The sequence below is a fragment of the Macaca nemestrina genome, unplaced genomic scaffold (genome assembly GCF_043159975.1).
Source record: "Macaca nemestrina isolate mMacNem1 unplaced genomic scaffold, mMacNem.hap1 Scaffold_58, whole genome shotgun sequence".
NCBI classification, from domain to species: Eukaryota; Metazoa; Chordata; class Mammalia; order Primates; family Cercopithecidae; genus Macaca; species Macaca nemestrina.
The window spans coordinates 228,123-244,811 of NW_027257749.1; the positions used below are offsets into that span (position 1 = coordinate 228,123).

At 47.4% G+C, this 16,689-nt stretch overlaps 1 protein-coding gene across 1 annotated transcript in view; it reads right to left on the bottom strand.

Moving 5' to 3' along the window:
* LOC139361536 (uncharacterized) overlaps nt 1-16,689 on the bottom strand; it is a 177,120-nt gene that overhangs the window by 26,472 nt on the left and 133,959 nt on the right. The window contains exon 8 of the mRNA XM_071090130.1: nt 1,867-1,992. Within this exon, the coding sequence (XP_070946231.1) occupies nt 1,867-1,992 (126 nt within the window). The remainder of the gene's footprint in view (nt 1-1,866; nt 1,993-16,689) is intronic.

The following is a 16,689-nucleotide window of genomic DNA, read 5'->3' on the forward strand; positions in this document are numbered from 1 at the left end:
GGCATCTCAGCTGACAGCAACCTCTGCCTCCCGGGCTCAAGTGATTCTCCCACCTCAGCCTCCCAAGTAGCTGGGACTACAGGTGTACACCACCAGGCTCAGCTAATTTTTTGTGCTTTTGGTGGAGACAAGATGTACAAAAGGCATTTCTGTACATTTTGCCATGTTTTTCAGGCTGGCCTTGAACCCTTGGGCTCAAGCCATACACCTGCACTGGACTCCCACAGTGCTGGAGTTATAGGCATGAGCTACCGTGCCCAGCCCTTAATCATGTGCTGTGACTTAATATTAAAATAAAGAAAGGGAGGAGTCCAAGGGAGCACGTAGGCAGAAAGGGCTCCTTTGCCAACAACCTTGCTAGCATGGCATTCACTCCCTTGCCTGCTGGCATTGCGCTCTTTAGATGAAGAACACTTTATGTGTAAATGAAAAACAAGAACAACATAGGAACACCCTGTCTCTACAAAAACTTAAAACTTAGCTGGGTGTGGTGGTGAGCACCTGTGGTCCCAGCTGCTTGAGGCTGAAGTCGGAGGACCGCTTGAGCCCAGGTGGTCACAGCTGCAGTGAGCCAAGAGCTGCCATTATGATGCTGAATTCCAACCTTGGTGACAGAGCAAGACCTTGTCTCAAAACAAAAAGCAACGAAAACCCAAAATGATGCACTCTAAGTTCTGTCCTATAAATTCCACTACCTTCATTTGTAAAGGTACATAAAGGTGAAACTCAGGAGCTGCTTGTTGTAATGTGGACATACGCTTGATCTCAGCTCTGATCTGAAGCACATCCTTCTGTCTCACTGCTTCCCAAGTCTAAGCTAAACTTCAAAAGTAAAAATACTCCCCAAAATGTTGTACATTTTCAACTATTCATATTGTACCTTAAGTTTCTCTTGTATTGGAGGAAAAACACGGTGTCATTTAAAGTGATATGTAGCTTCAACGTGGGATGTAAGGTGATTCAAGTCCTTTGAGAAGACAAGCTTGTAACAATGACATGAATAATGTTGGAATCAAAATCACAGAAACTAAACACCAAATAACGTAGGTTCAATCTGTGTCTCTAACAAGTATCCGGATAACTAAACTTTCTGCTTTCCTTGGGTGTGAAGATCATGAAATGTAGTTTATAATTATTTGGGTAGAGAAAATAGAGAATTTGGGTAGTTATGTAAAATTCAAGATTAAAGAAAAGCAGTATTATATAGCAGAAATATAAATTGGCTATTACCTTCAGTAATTTAGATCAGGGGTTGGCAGGTCTGTGCATCAAATCTGGTTCACTGTGCTTGTAAATATAGTTCTATTGGTACTCAGCCATAGGCACTTGCTATCACCCATGGCTGAGGGCAGAGTTCAGTGGTTGTGAGAGACCTTATGGCCTGCAGGAACTAAAATACCAGCTGGCACCTTGCAGGCAAAGTTTATGACCTGATTCGGGTAGCTGCCTAAACTGTCCAATTCGCTTGTTCTAAAACAATCCAACAATACAGCACACTTATCTGAAGATTTGAGAACACGCATGCACCAGCCTAATCAGAAGAAAAGTCCAATTCCACCCAGAGGGCTACAACAAACTCTTCCCTTTTCCATACAAGGAATTAAATGAATAAAACTGTGTGAGATTTTACTGGTATGTATCATATGCACGAGTCTTGATGAAAAGTTAAAAACGTGTATTTATACAGATACATAATGTTACTTTTCCTTCCACGTTTAACTCATACACTGTTTTTGGAATTCTGGTTCACAAAATCTGCATTTCTGCACCATGATTTTGAAGGCAAAAACCCGAATGCTGAGCCAGTGGTCAATTCTGAGGCGCCCAGCATGTTCAGGAGGCAGTGTCAGGGAGCGTGTCCCTTACCTGGAGGGGTGTAGGCATCCATGGAGGTCTGCACAACCAGGGACCTGCGTTTGGAAGGCATAGGCACCGCCATCTTCCACTCTTTGTGTTTGGCCAGAGCTGCCTGGACAGCTTCCGTGTGGACGTCTGAAACGGAGAGAGCTCAGTCACTCAGGGCTCAGCTGAGGTCCCAGAGGCCAAGCTGTACCCTCCTCTCTGTCCCCGCAGCACGGTTCATCCACCTTCTCAAACTCACCAACAGATGGGTAGGTGAGGAAAGAAAATCAGTGTTTACAATTCCAGTAAAGACATTAAAATTTATTCACAGATTTTAATTATTCATTTTATTACTGCAGAATCCATGTCCACAAGCAAACACTGGCTGTAAACTGCGCTGAGATTTTTCTTTTTAGGGTGAATGGACCTTGATCTTTGGAGATTCTTTGTAGGTCACACGTTTGAGCCTCCAAATCCTTTCACTGTACCACGGAGATGCGTGCACACGCCTCGCACCCCAACTCACACAGCCACAGTCGCAGCTCAGCTCAATACCAGCCATGGGCCAGGACTGTGTTGGCTATGGATAAGGTATGGCTGTGTCCCCACCCAAATTTCAACTTGAATTGTACCTCCCAGAATTCCCATGTGTTGTGGGAGCGACCTAGGGAGAGGTAATTGAATCACTGGGGCCCATCTTTCCTGTGCTATTCTTGTGATAGTGAATAAATCTCATGAGATCTCATGGTTTATCAGGGGTTTCCGCTTTTGCTTCTACCTCGTTTTCTCTTGCTGCTGACATGTAAGAAGTGCCTTTCGCTTCCCACCATGATTCTGAGGCCTCCCCACCATGTGGAACTGCAAGGCCAACTAAATCTTTTTCTTCCCTGTCCCGGGCATGTCTTTATCAGCAGCGTGAAAAGAGACTAAAACAACCATTAACACATTTTGTGGCTATTAACCCATTACATTAATTCCACACATTCACTGAATGCCTTCTCTGTAAGTCCCTACGGGCTGGGGACGCAGTGGTGATAAGGCAGACAGTCTCATGGCATCTAACGCAGGCCACTTCTTAAGGGACGAGACAAGTGATAGATGGGCTAGAGAATTAAAGCAGAGACAGATGCAGCGGCAACTCCAAACTGTGAAGCCAGGGAAGAACCCTCTTAACACAGAATCAGAACAACGGGAATGAAACATACCGGCTGTCAAGACGAGAATCTTTGAGACACAGGCAAAAACCCACTGAAAGGCCCTAAACTGTCAGTGAGAACGGTGTTAGCAGAATAAAAACACCACCAAAAATGGCCAGCGTGAGTGAAGACAGGTTGGGGCAGTTTTCTCTGAAGCTGCGAGAATAATCCCATGAAAGGGAATCGGACGTTGTTGGGGTCCGTGCCGGGGGTGGTGGAGAATGAAAGAACACACAAAAGACAGAGACACACAGAGAACATGGCAGCCGCACTCAGAGCCTCCGCCTCACTTTATTTATACTCCATAAACCCCACGTCAGCAGAAAGAATGCAATGCAAAACAAACTTTCTTTTCCCACATGTAACCTTCTACTCAGTTCCTTGTTTCTATGCTCTTCCTTATCTGCCTGCCTTCTTGGCGTCTACGGGAGTTCATTAAAAATTCAATTGGAGATACTGTCCTTGAGCCCTATCTATTCTCAGCATACTGTTTTCAAAGGCCCCTGCAGGACGTGGCTTTCTGGCTTAAACCCCCCAAGCTGCCACCTGAGACAGGACCAAGACCCTCAGCATCACGCCCACAAGCAGCTCATCACACTGCTTGGTCTTGGTCAGCCTTTGTGCACACTTCTCTCCCTAACTAAAGAGCCTGGTCATCTGGCCACTACTTCTAATTCCCAGGTCAAAAACCACTATGTGACTGACTTGGCTCATGGCCAAAAACTGAAGGGATCAATGAGGTGACAGTCCACTCACTTCCACAAATCGCTTTTTGTTTTGCATATTCTCCGTTTTAAACTTTTTGGATGTAATTTCAAACACACAGAAAATCTGCAAGACCAGCGTAGCGAATTCCCACATAACTTACCAGGCTCAACTTAGGCCCAACTGCTCCTATCTTATATCACTGCTTTCCACCCTCCCCCATGAATTTTCTAAGTCAAATGGAAATAAATTTCAGATACTATGTCCTTCCATACCTAAATGTTTCAATGTATTTCCTCAACACAAGGATATGCTCTCACATTCATTTTCCTCAAGATCGGGAAATTTAACTGTCATATACAAAGTTCACTTTCAAATGGTGTCAACTGTCTCCATAATTTTTTTACTTTGTCTTCCTCTTTTACGATCCAATCCAGGATCATGAATTGATTTGTCGTGTGATTTTTACCCGTCCAGAATCCAAGTTTCTCAGCTTTTGTGTTTCTTGAAATTGGAAATGTTAAAGAATACAGGTCAGTTATTTCACAGCTTGTCCTTTATTTTGGTATCTTCCGGACTAGACTCAAGAGTATGCATTTTAGCAGGGACACCGCAGAAGTCTGTCCTGTGTGACAATGTTAACATCGGCAACTCAGTGAAGGTGGTGCTTACGTGCCTCCAAAGCAAAGATGCTACTTCTCGCGTTGAAATTAAGATTTGGGAGGAGACACCCTGATACTATGTACATATTCTGTTTTCCATCAATTCTTCACTACTAGTTTTAGCATCCACTGATTTCCTGTCATTCCTTCTAAATCATTAGATCTTCCATATTCACTGAAAAATAATTACTCTATCTTTCAGCATTCATTTACCTATGTCCATATGTACTCATGGAGTCTGGCTTTTTGGGTTATGATTCATAGTTACAATTGTTTGTTCTGTTGCTCAACTGGTCCCAGATTTGACACCGGATTCCCCAGCCCTTAGACCAGGGCTCCTTCTAGTGAAGAACCGTGTTTGGAAGCTAAGAGTGGGCACCGGGTGCTGCTGGGCATTGCCAGCAAGTAGAACACACAACACGCATGTACACGCATGTGCACGCACACCCATCCACAGGCACTTCTATCCCTGTCTACATCTGTCGGGAGCCACCAGCTTATACTGGTACCTCCTGCTGCAACCGAATCCCACGTGATCCATTCCAGGCTTTGGCCTTTTCTTATTTCTACCTCTCTTACCAAGAAAGAAACCTGGCTCCTGTAACACTCAACATATTCACTGATTTATTAAGCTTATTTGCTTAAGCCTGGAGATACAGAAATGCTTTCAGAATTGCTATCTAATACCACTGTGAAAAATCTATCGAGTTCAGTGCTCATTTGTAATTATTTTTTCATTGTTTTTTTGGAAGGGAGAGAGTACAAAGTATACACAGTGAAATGTTCAGATCTTGAGTTCACTTGGCGCATTATGATAAATGGAAATTTATTACCCTAATAAAATCTTTTGCGTCAAAGTTCCCACAAGTCCCCTCCCAGCCCTCAAGAGACAGCCACCGTTCATTCTCGAGGAGTGTTCTTGGCGCTCTTCCGTCACCCGAGACTCGCATAGATTCTCCATCGTCACATGGACTCCACGGCGTGGTGTTCACTTTTTGCTCAATTCAAGGCTCCTGGAACTCATCCCCGTTGTCTGTTTTGGTTTCAGTATTTTGTACGTTTTTCCTGATGGGAACTAGGACAATGTATGAATATATCAGAATTTGCTCATGTTTCTCCAGATGAGAGAGATTTATGTTGTTTCCAGTTCTTGGCTATGACAATTTACTCTGGAGATAATGTGCATTCTTTTACAAGGACACACATTTTCAGCTCTCCTTGGTGAACGTCTACGGCGTACCTGCTGGGCCATATGGTAAGTGTACACATTTTAAAGAAACTGCCACAGTTTGCTGAAGTGGCTGTGCCATTTTAAGTCTCCATCAGTCTGAGATCCAGTCTGTCATATCTTCACCAGCACCTGCTACTGTCCTCCCTTCTCCAGTCTTGTGAAGGGGAACCTTGTGGGTTTAAGTTGTACTTGCCCAATGACTCCCTGGTGAGCACCTTTCACGGGCCACTGGGCATCTGTATACATCTGTTGCGAAGTGTCCATCTTGCATGCTTGCAAAATTCACACCGTTTCTGGTTGTTTGTACATTTCCTAAAATATTCTAAATAAGGCCCTGTGTCTTCTGTACATCAAGCATCTCCCTGCTTCCAAGTCTTTATGCCTTTTAGTTCTCCTGACTCACTTCATGGACGAGGGCCCCAGTGCGCACCATGCAAACCTGAACCACGGAGAATGGCCATGCTCCCGACACCCCGACTATGGGCAGAGCTTCCCGGCTGCCACCACCGAGGAGGGGGGTCAGCTCTTGTTTTTCAGGAGTGGCCTTTATCAAATGGAGAAAGTTCCCTACTGTTCCTGATGTGGTGGGAAATTCGTATAAGGACTATTAAATTTCAACAGATGTTTTTCAGTGTCCACTGAGAGGATAAAATAAATGGGTTTTCTGCTTTATTTTTTGTTAATGTGGTGAATTACATTGATTTTTGAATGATGAGCCAAATGTACAATGCAAAACTACAGATCATGAGAACAAACTCTAAGTGTTCATGGTATTCTTATCCCTTTTACATATTTCTGGGTTTGATTTAGTAAGAATTTGTTCAAAGCTTTGGCATCTGTATGTCAACAAGAGTGAAAGGCGTGAGATTTTGCCTCGCATGCAAACTAACAAAGGGAGCCAGCACCAGCCCAATGCACTGACGGAGCCGGGACATTTCCGGGCCAGAAACAAAGGGCTTGTCACACACAGTGGGGCAGCAGGACCCACTCACCCCTGTCGATATTCAGGATCACACTGTGGGGCAGTGGGACCCACTCGCCCCCGTCAATACTCAGCAACGTCCTGTATCCCTGTACAAAGACAAGATGTTATTTAGGCAAAACAAAATTAATGATCATGTAAAGAACCGCTTACATTTTTCTCTTCTGAGAAAATTTGTCTTTAGCAACCATGGCTGTCAAGGCACTCACTTGCACATTATACATAATACTGCTTGTGGCCAAAGTCATGGTACCTTCCTATTCTTAAATAATTTACCAAGAGTTCTGAAAGGTGAGTATTTTAAAGAGAAAAGTGGTATGTGGGTTACCCAGGCTAAGGAGTGAGTTAGCCGGACAATTCTTGTGAAATATGTGCTTTTTCTAATAAGAAAATCTGAGAACAAGGTATCAGTGTGAGTCTGTTATCTCCACGAAGGAGTGAAATGGGTGCTGGGAAACTGAAGGAGCTTCAGAACGGGAATCTCACAACCTCAAATGGGGAGACCGGCAATTGGGAAAGCAGTCGCTCTGATTCATGGAGTTTTCGGAGATTCACGTCCACTCCGTGCTGCATTTGAGCGACTTTTCTTCTTGTGATGTGGACCCGACAGAAGAGAGGTCCCACGTAGACATTCGGCATTTGTGAGGGTCTGGCACCATGACTCACTTCCATAGATTTAACATGTTTATGTATAAATTACAATGGCTCAACTGTATAAAAACTGATAGCAGTTATGGATCAATTCCCTCATTTCTCACTTAAGCCACACTTCCTGTTTCTGCAAGAACATATCGCTTAGCTAGAAGACACGATGTTGACATTGAAAGGAAAAAGGACCTTGTATAAAAATGATGCAGATAATTCTTCTCAAAGGCCACTGGGACACACACTGTGTTGGTGACCAGCTATCTACCGGCACGGCAGCGAGACAGACAGAGCTCTACGCGTGAGCAGTCACAGCTCCCGTGACCCACACCAAGACCCCCAGGGTGACGACAGGCCAACCAACAGCCTTGGAACGTACACTTCCTTCCCGAAATAGCTTCCCGAGAGACAACAAACAGTGATAATTGCAGGCATTTCTATGACTGGGAAGCAAGAAACCCTCCCAGTCCTGTTCCTTCTACACCACATCCAGAACAGGCATACACCCGGTGTAGAAAGCTCCCAAGGCCTGAACAGATCATTCGATTCTAATTCAGACTGACCTAATCTCTGCAGTGCAGTCCTACAAACAGACTTTCCAAAAGTTACCAAACCACTACCTCAAACCTCATGCTTTCTCTGCTTCGAAAGAGGACATGCGGCTCGGTTTATACAGCCACCAGCACACACACAGGGTATTATCTTATTGCCCTTCAGTGCCAAGAAGAATCCTGTGGTCTCTCACAGTAAAAACAAAACCACAGCCACCACAACCCAGCTTTTCAAGTTGCAGGGAGTTTTACAGCCTCTTTCTATGTCGTCTTCCTTTTTGCCCCAAACTGGATATTCTTTTTACTTTCTCCTTATTTCCTGAATATAATTTGATCAATATAATCAAAGTGCTTGTGTTAGAAGCAACTTTACTTAAAAAGAATTGAAAGAACTACATCAAAATATTAAGAGTAGCCATTTCAGGGTGACAAGAGAACAATATATTGTTTTTGTTCATTATTTCCAACATTTGCAAAGTTTTTTGCCTTGAGTGTAGTCACTTTTGCCATCAGAGGTTACAGTGCTTGATGGAATGAGGCCATGAAGCGCACACACCACTGAGTTTCTAACACAGAGCAATCTATGGGGAAGGATGGAGACACAGAAAAGGTTCATTTTAAAGCAATGCAGGCGTTTTTTTCATAAAGGCAAAAGACATTTTTTAAAGTGTTTGCATCATACACAAGTCTGCTAAATTTGGTCAAAACACAGAGAAAACAGTAACAGAAGAACACTTTAGCCCACAAGGAGACCAGCACACCCAGCTTGAGACCACTCCAGATGAGGAGTGGAGAGTGGTTTCCTCACAGCTGACCCACAGGATCGGGTAACACAAGCAGAAGGGAAACATGGGGACCACAGAGACATCAGACTATGGACTTCATAGCAAGAGACAGCAACACAAACTAGCGGAGTAATTAAAAACTTGGTAAAAAGAGGTCCACATTCTATTTTAACCTGAAATCAGTGGCACGGGGACCACCACACCACCCTGCAGTTGCCTCCTCCCTCCCCCACACACAGCAGCCTCCTGGGACAACATCCTACTTCCAACTTGCAGTTGCCTCCCGTCCCACCCCCCCACAGTGGCCCCCTACAACATCATCCTACTTCCACCCTGCAGCTGCCTCCCATCCCCAACACACAGCAGCCTCCTGGGACCACCTCCTACTTGCCGGCCACAGCCTGGAGCCCCCAAAGCATGGAGGGGCTTAGCGAGCCACACAGCATTCCCCCTTCACACCTGGGAAGTCAGCCCCTCACTGAAGTGGGTCCTGCGCCCACCAGCTGTGCACGATCAGAGGTGTGAGGTTACGGACCTGGTCACCAACTATGCAGAGAGGCATGAGGTCATGGAATTAGTCGCCCGTTGTGCACGATCAGAGGTGTGCAAGGTTCCAGACCTGGTCACCTGCTATGCACAATCAGAGGTGTGAGGTGATGGACCCGGTCACCCGCTGGGTATGAATAGAGGTGTGGGTGGTTAGTGACCTGGTCACCAGCTCTGCACAATCAGAGCCATGCGAAGTTACAGACCTGGTCACCAGCTGCACCCAATCAGAAGCTTTTGAGGTTAGGGACCTGGTCACCTGCTGTGCACAGAAGTGTGAGGTTATGGACCTCGTCACCTGCTGTGCATGATCAGAGGTGGGCCAGGTTAGGGACCATGTGCGTGGTGATGGACCTGATCAGCAGCCAAGACACCTGACGTTTCCAGTGTCATCCCAGCTTCTTTCAAAACTGGAAAAGTCTTCAGATATTTCCCAAAAGCTTGTCCATCTTTGAAAACGATATGCGTGTGCACAGGTGATACCGATGACTGAATATTGAAGGTTAGAGCATTCCAGCCTCATGCCCATGTCCCATCCCATCTGCGAAAACTTGAGCACAAACATCTCCCTCTCTGAAGCTCCCTGAACCCTGTAGCAGGCCTGAGACTCAGGTCCAGTGTCCTGTCAGTTACACTGAACAAAATGTAATTCAACACTGGCCATGGGCCCTGTGCTTTAAAAACCACATATAAATCTCCCAAAGAACTACAATCTATGAAAGCTTTCATGGCTAGTATTTTAGGAAGACTGATCAGTCTTGACCTAAATCAAAGCCGACACTGCCCAAATTCACTCTGACCCGAGCTTCGTGCACAGGCAGCCATCGCCTGGCCGTCAGGGTGACCAGCAGCCTGGGCACAGACAGGACCAGCGCCGGTCCCTCCCTGCACCTTAAGGGGGCTTCTGAGCTGCTGTCCATGATCAGTGATGGTGACGCCCAGAGCAGCTTTCCGGGAAAGCAGTAAACCTTTCAGGTCCTCACCTCACGAGGATGGCCATGTATAAATCAACCGCCTTTGTTACTGCCCTGCCATTCTCAAAGAGGGGATGGGTTAAACTTCTTTATCCACATGCCCAACACAAGGCACACCTGCTCCAGCACGAGGCTCATCTACTTAATCCTGGGAAACTCACACAACCCACAATCAGAGGCCGCGCACAATCCGAGACTGAGCACAATCAGAGACCACACACAATCAGAGGCTGCACAGAGACCACACACAGAGACCCACACAATCAGAGGCCACAAAGAGGCCAGAGGCCACAATCAGAGACTATACACAATCACAGGATGTGCACAATCAGAGGCCATGCACAGTCTCTGCAACCTCATCAAAAACTGTTTCTGACCATTCACCTGAGGCCACCAAGTTTAAATGAGAGGCCCAGGTTTTAAAAGACAGCAGGAGTTCTCTGAAGGCAAACTCCGTGCATTCCACCATCAGCACCATTTGTGCCTGTCACGGTCAGGAAGAACCACAACCACGTCTCGGTGCCCTTGCAGTGCAGGGCGCTGCGTTTCTCCCCCTTTCCAAACCCGCGGCGGCTCCTGGCGACCCAGCGCCTCTGCTCAGCCACACGCCCCCAAGGCCTTCCTCCCTCACCCCACAGGGGAGCTCCCGCAGCCGGGCTATCTGGCTCATCACTCCGATTCAGTCACTTACACCCTCATTCCAGGCTGAAAATCTCTTCTGAAAATATCCAAATCTTACCCACGTCAGGCTCCATCTTTTCCCCAGAGCTCCTCATCCCCTCCAGAGCAGCAGCCCTGGTGCCCGTGCAGCCGGGGCCTGTGGGCAGATCCGTGGGCTCAGAATGCCCAGCCCTTCAGCCCCTCTGTGTGTCCCCTTACTCCCTGCTCCCTGGCGTTAATGCCCTCCGTCTTCGATTTCCTGATAGGCAAAAGGGGGTTAATTCTAAGAGTGCTAACCGAACTGGATCACTTAACACCATGTCGGGCCCAGAATACCCCTTGATCAATGACAGGTATTGCCGCGCTGTTACCATTGCGCTGGGTCCAGGTTTCCTGTGAGCCCTTTAGGCTCTTTGCCGTAAAGGCCACTCAATGGTCCTGTCCAAGCCTGTCTGTGGCAGATGGACAGGTGAGTGGCCGATGCACACGTGTGATGCTGAATGGGATCGTGCAAAGCTGGCCCCGCGTATTGTGGTCAACGTAAGAAAAAAGTCGCCCATGCTTGCTTGCTGCTGCCCTGCGGTGTCCAGAAGGAGCCGCTTAAAGGCAACTGCGCCACACCTACCTTCTTGGAAGGAGACGGCAAGACCAGATTGGCTGGAGCTGGGAAGTTGTGCCCTACAGATCAGGGCTGCGTAACCCAGGGAAGGCATCACTCGAAACACGTGCTGGAGGGCAGCCAATCCGACCCAACCGTCCACCTCCAGGGTCAGCCATGGGGCTCCACTTGATGTGTCATCCTGATCACCCCTCACAGAGCAAATGAGCCTTGGACTTCAGCCTGTCCTAGGTACAACACCGACTCCCACCTCCCACGTCCTGAACCAGCCTGTTCCGGGGATTGCTGTGGAGGTAGAGGAGCAGGCCCAAGACATCTAGTGGCATTTCCTGGCAAGGACACTCACCATGCTCGACCATAAAACTCGGGTCAACTGGTTATCGGAGGGACTGTAATTTACTTGTGGCACGCATGGATACTGATTGACCCAGGGAGGGGCACGGAGGAGGCTGAAGGAAAACCCATGGTGACTGCGCCAGGCATTCCCGCACACACCGACATCTTCAGACTAGGGCGGCGTCCTAGTCTTACAATCAAACCGAAAGCCCAGAGAAACTAGGGACCTTGTCCAAGACCAGCAACAGGTATGTGGGCAGCTGGGATTCAACTAAGTCCTTTCCTGGATCCATCCACGCTGCTCCCTGCCCCCACTCCCACCACCCCGCCATGGCCCCCGATAGACACAGCAGGTCTGAACATCAGGCACCCCGCACGCAGAGTACGGAGCAGAACCGGCTTCCGCAGTGGGATCTCACACACATCCCACTCCCCTTCTTGCCGAATGCCTTGGGACTCTGTGCGGTCAAGTCTGCAGATGTGGCCTCACTCTGCGCTAGGAGATCTGGGTGGCCGGCAGCGTTTTGCAGAGTGCTCCTCCAGACGGGGCTCGTCGGCTGATCCATGAGACACAGGACACCTGAGAGAAGGGCGACAAACCCCACAAAGTCGCTCCCAACATGGAGAGGAGAGGACCACAGCGGGGCTCTCGCAGTCCACGCTTTGGACAGGTCTTGCTGCAAACTGTGGTGCTCGTCAGGCGCGAGGAAGTTTCCCAGGGCAGGAGCTCTAAGTGACACAGCAAAAGTGACACAGGCGATGCAGCAGGATGTACTTCAGCTCAGGGCTCAGGAACCACGGGGTGCAGCGTGGCCTACAGCAAACCAGACACATCAGAAGCCAATGTCCCACCTTTTACATTCAGTGACATTGAACGGAGGGAGTTATCTGTAGCAATCATCTTCCTGGGGGACCCGTACAGCACGCATGACCACCGACACTGACCACGAGTCCTTCCTAGGTCCTGGGGGCTACCCCACTTTACACGCACGGTTCCATGCACAAATCTACGCGTGGCAGTTGTTAGCCCCAGCTTAGAGATGAGGAAAACGCTGCTGGAAAAGCTAAGTGAGAAAATCAGACTTCAGCACACCTGCCATCTCCAAGACCACTACTGCTCTATGTGCTAGGGTCTCAAGGGTTGGGTGTGTGGCATTTTAAGTGACTAATTGTAGGTGATTTTCTTCTCTCCTACACCTGTTTAGCCTGAACGTGCACTGCCCTATGTAGACCAGCAATGCTCTTTCCTGCCTCAGGTTCTCGTTACTGCCTTCCGGAAAATCTCACCTGCTTTACAGCCAAGCCAGGTAGGCCTGGTCAGCCGCACAGTGAAACTCCTGCAGTGTCAGAGCTAAGTGCTGGCTGAGACTTTAACAGCGAAGACAGTGGAGTAATGGGGATAAACTGAGCAAAACTGTATTGTAACGCAGATGAACGTCTAGAAGCAAAAGAAACTGACACCCCTGAGAGCAGGCGATTGTCTCTTACTATGATGTTAATAGCAGCTTGCTGTTTCCAGTGTCTCCGTGTGCCAGGGTTTCCAGTCAGCGTTTGTGTTTATCTGCTCTTGGGCTACCCGATCAAACCTCTGCAGAGATCAGGGATATCTAAATTGACCCAGTATCTGCAGGCTGGCTGCTCAGAGGCTGTGGTGTGGAACGGCCAGGACATCGCTTAGTCATACGGGGCACAAGCACGTCCCTTGCCACTCCTGTCTTTCTGTTTCATCAAACCCTCTTTTCTCCTGAATATTGACCATAGCAAAGTCATTAGCCTTCGAGATGCATTTGAAACATCAACTTGCTTTGTTCAAGAGGTTTAAGACACACGTAAGTCTTTCTTGCCATGCTCAACACACACAGCCGGCCATTTCTGAAGTCAGTGTTTCTGGAACAAAAGCCTTGGCCTGCCCCAGTGAACATTCACACTGAGCACACTGTCGCAAGGCTGCTTGGCCAACCAGCAGGGGGCAGGAGAGAGCTGCAGGGGCCACGTGGGGTCCCTGCAAAGGCGCCTCACTCCCTCAGTCAAGCGCGGTGCCTCCTGCCAATCCAGCGGCTTCCTCCAAGGGGAAGAGGCCTCTTCAGCTGCTACTGCACTGATTTCAGACGGCTCAGCCAATGGGGCAACAGATTCAACAGAGTTCTATGTTGTTTAAGGAAAACTTCTGTTACCAGGCAACCTTAGTACCATATTCAACGTAAAATAACCAACAACATTGTTTTCAAAACAACATGCTACTAGTGCCTTATCCTTCAATGCTGCTTAAACACGGAAAAGTATGAGGAAAAAAGAGCATGGCACTTACTTCTTAAAAAATAACACCTCTTCCAGGTTATTTTTACCCCTATCATAAAGACTTAGAACTATGGATTCCCTACAGGAATGTGGAGTGGGGTTGGATCCCCACACTGACCCAGACTCACCCCAGGTCAGTCATCCCCCCACCACGGGGTTCACACCTCTCCAGGCCCTGTCACCTCATCAAGGAAAGGTGGCGTCTCTGAGCTCTCTTCGCAGGAAGCACCCGAACGGGAGCTAGAGACACAGACACACCCACAACTACTTTGAAATCCTAAACATATTTAAGGACTTCATTATTAGCTTTTTAAAACTGTAAGAACAAAGTGACCCTGGTTTTAACCTCTCTGCCACAATAACACCGTGTACATCTGTCTTTTGCTATTTGTTCCTTCTCCAGCAGCTGCTGCCTGGCTGGCCGACCGCAGAAGAACAGCCTCTGGTACTCCCGGGAAGCCCTCGGTAAAAGCGTGAACACCACGATCACGTCTCAGGACGCCGCACATGTTAGGGTCGCCCACAGACCGCCATTCCCAGTGCCTAGAAGGCACTGAACGGGCCTCCTGCTCTTTGTAAATGTCAACTTTCCTAAGCTAAGTTGTGTTGAAAATTTTTAACTGCAGTCCACACGTACTTCTTTGTGTCTTGTTTTTATCCTAGAGGAATACTTTTATGGAAAATTAAGCTTGCAAGGTTGAAGGATTTTCTGAAAGTCGACTCCTAATCCTGGAAGAAAAAAAAAAATGGGCCAAATGTGGTGCTCACGCCTGTAATCCCAGCAGTTTCGGAGGTTGAGGCCAGGAGATTGCTTGAGCCCAGGAGCTCGAGACCAGCCTGGAAAACATGGCAAAACCCTGTCTCTACTAAAAATACCAATAATAATAATAATAAAGCTGGGCGTGGTGACGTGTGTCTAGTCACAGCAACTCAGGAAGCTGAGGTGGGACGATCACCTGAGCCCAGGAGGTGAAGGCTGCAGTCAGCCAAGATTTGCATCACTGCACTCCAGCTTGGGCGACAGAGTGAGACACCGTCTCGAAAAAACGAAAAGCAAAAACAACTGTATAAATCATTATAGAAGGGAGCTGGCCAGGCGCAGTGGCTCACGCCTGTAATCCCAGCAATTTGGGAGGTCGAGGTGGGCAGATCACCTGAGGTCAGGAGTTTGAGACCAGCCTGGACACTATGGCAAAACCCCATCTCTAATAAAAATACAAAAATTAGCGGGGCATGGTGGTGGGTACCTGTAATCCCAACTACTGGGGAGGCTGAGGCAGGAGAATCACTTCAACCCTGGAGGCGGAAGTTGCAGCGGGCCGAGACTGCGTCACTGCACTCCAGCCTGGGCAACAAGAGTGAGAGTCCACTTCAAAAAATAAAAATAAAAATCAAGGGAGCTAATGTTTTTCATTTAAAGGAAGGGAGAAGAACATTCAGTATTTATACCTCTCAAGCACACATCTCCAGTGGTGTCCTAAAGTATTCAAGATACACATTCCTACAAATATAGCTCAAAACTACTCACCAAGTTACATGCTAAAAGCACATGCATTGTAAGAATGCTACATTATATTTTTTGAGCATCTGTATCCAATATTTTAGCATACTGGCAGTTTTCCCTTCAGGTGCTGTATGCCTAAATTATTACGTGTTTAGTCCTTCATTTTAGAATTTATGACTATTATGCTTTAGGCAATAAACATAAGCTACTAAATTAATGACTTAGGGGAAAAGTTACTAAAGTTAACTTGGAAGTTAAACTTTGCAAACTGAATTTGTTGGACCTCATTCAAGCTAGATGATCAGTTTTTTAAATTGTTTCCTGTGTGTTTCCCTCCAGGATGGAAATAGCTTCACTCTCATCCACTGTGCACACTGCAGCCCACGCCTCTCGTCCACCGCACCACACTGCAGCCTGCAATTCACCCTGTACCAGGCTTTCCACACCGTACCTGAAAGTCACTAAGTATAACCAAGAAGGAAATGAAAAGCAGATAAATGACCTCCACCCCTACATCCAGCATGCAAATGTTAAACATTCATCAAAGTAAAACCAAAATCCCATGTTAGCTCACGATTGTAACTGGTAGAGTTATGTGCATGGCAATTTAAAAAGTCTAGTTAAGTAAAAACCTAATTGAGACTCTCAAGAAAGACATCTGCAAAGATTGACAGTGAGGAGAGGACTTCACTCTGCATCCAGCCTGTTCTGGAAGCCACGGCCAAATATCAGGTTGTATAGATCCGAAAAGCAGGAAAAAACAAGTGTTGAAAGGTGTACAGTCTCAGCAATGTACAAATTCGATGTAGGATGCTCAGAAACCTTGAATTTCCAATCAGGAAACAGCAGCATGAGCGTTTCCCAGCAGTGCCCACTTTCTACCTACGGCATGTGTAACAGTTACGCTGGCCACCTCCGGGGGAACAGAGGCTTCCTGGTCACATTCGCTCTGGCAGCCACACAGCTGGCCCCGCCAAACACCTGTCTAATACTGAGGAACCACTCTCTCCCTGGGCTTTGCTCACTCTAGCCAGGAGAGCATATTTACAGAGTACTTTGCTGAGTCCTCGTTCAATGCGTCAAGCTTGTTGAAGGCAGGGCAACCCCATTCCTGGCCCAATTAAGTGAACTGAGCAGAGCAAATGCCTCCAGT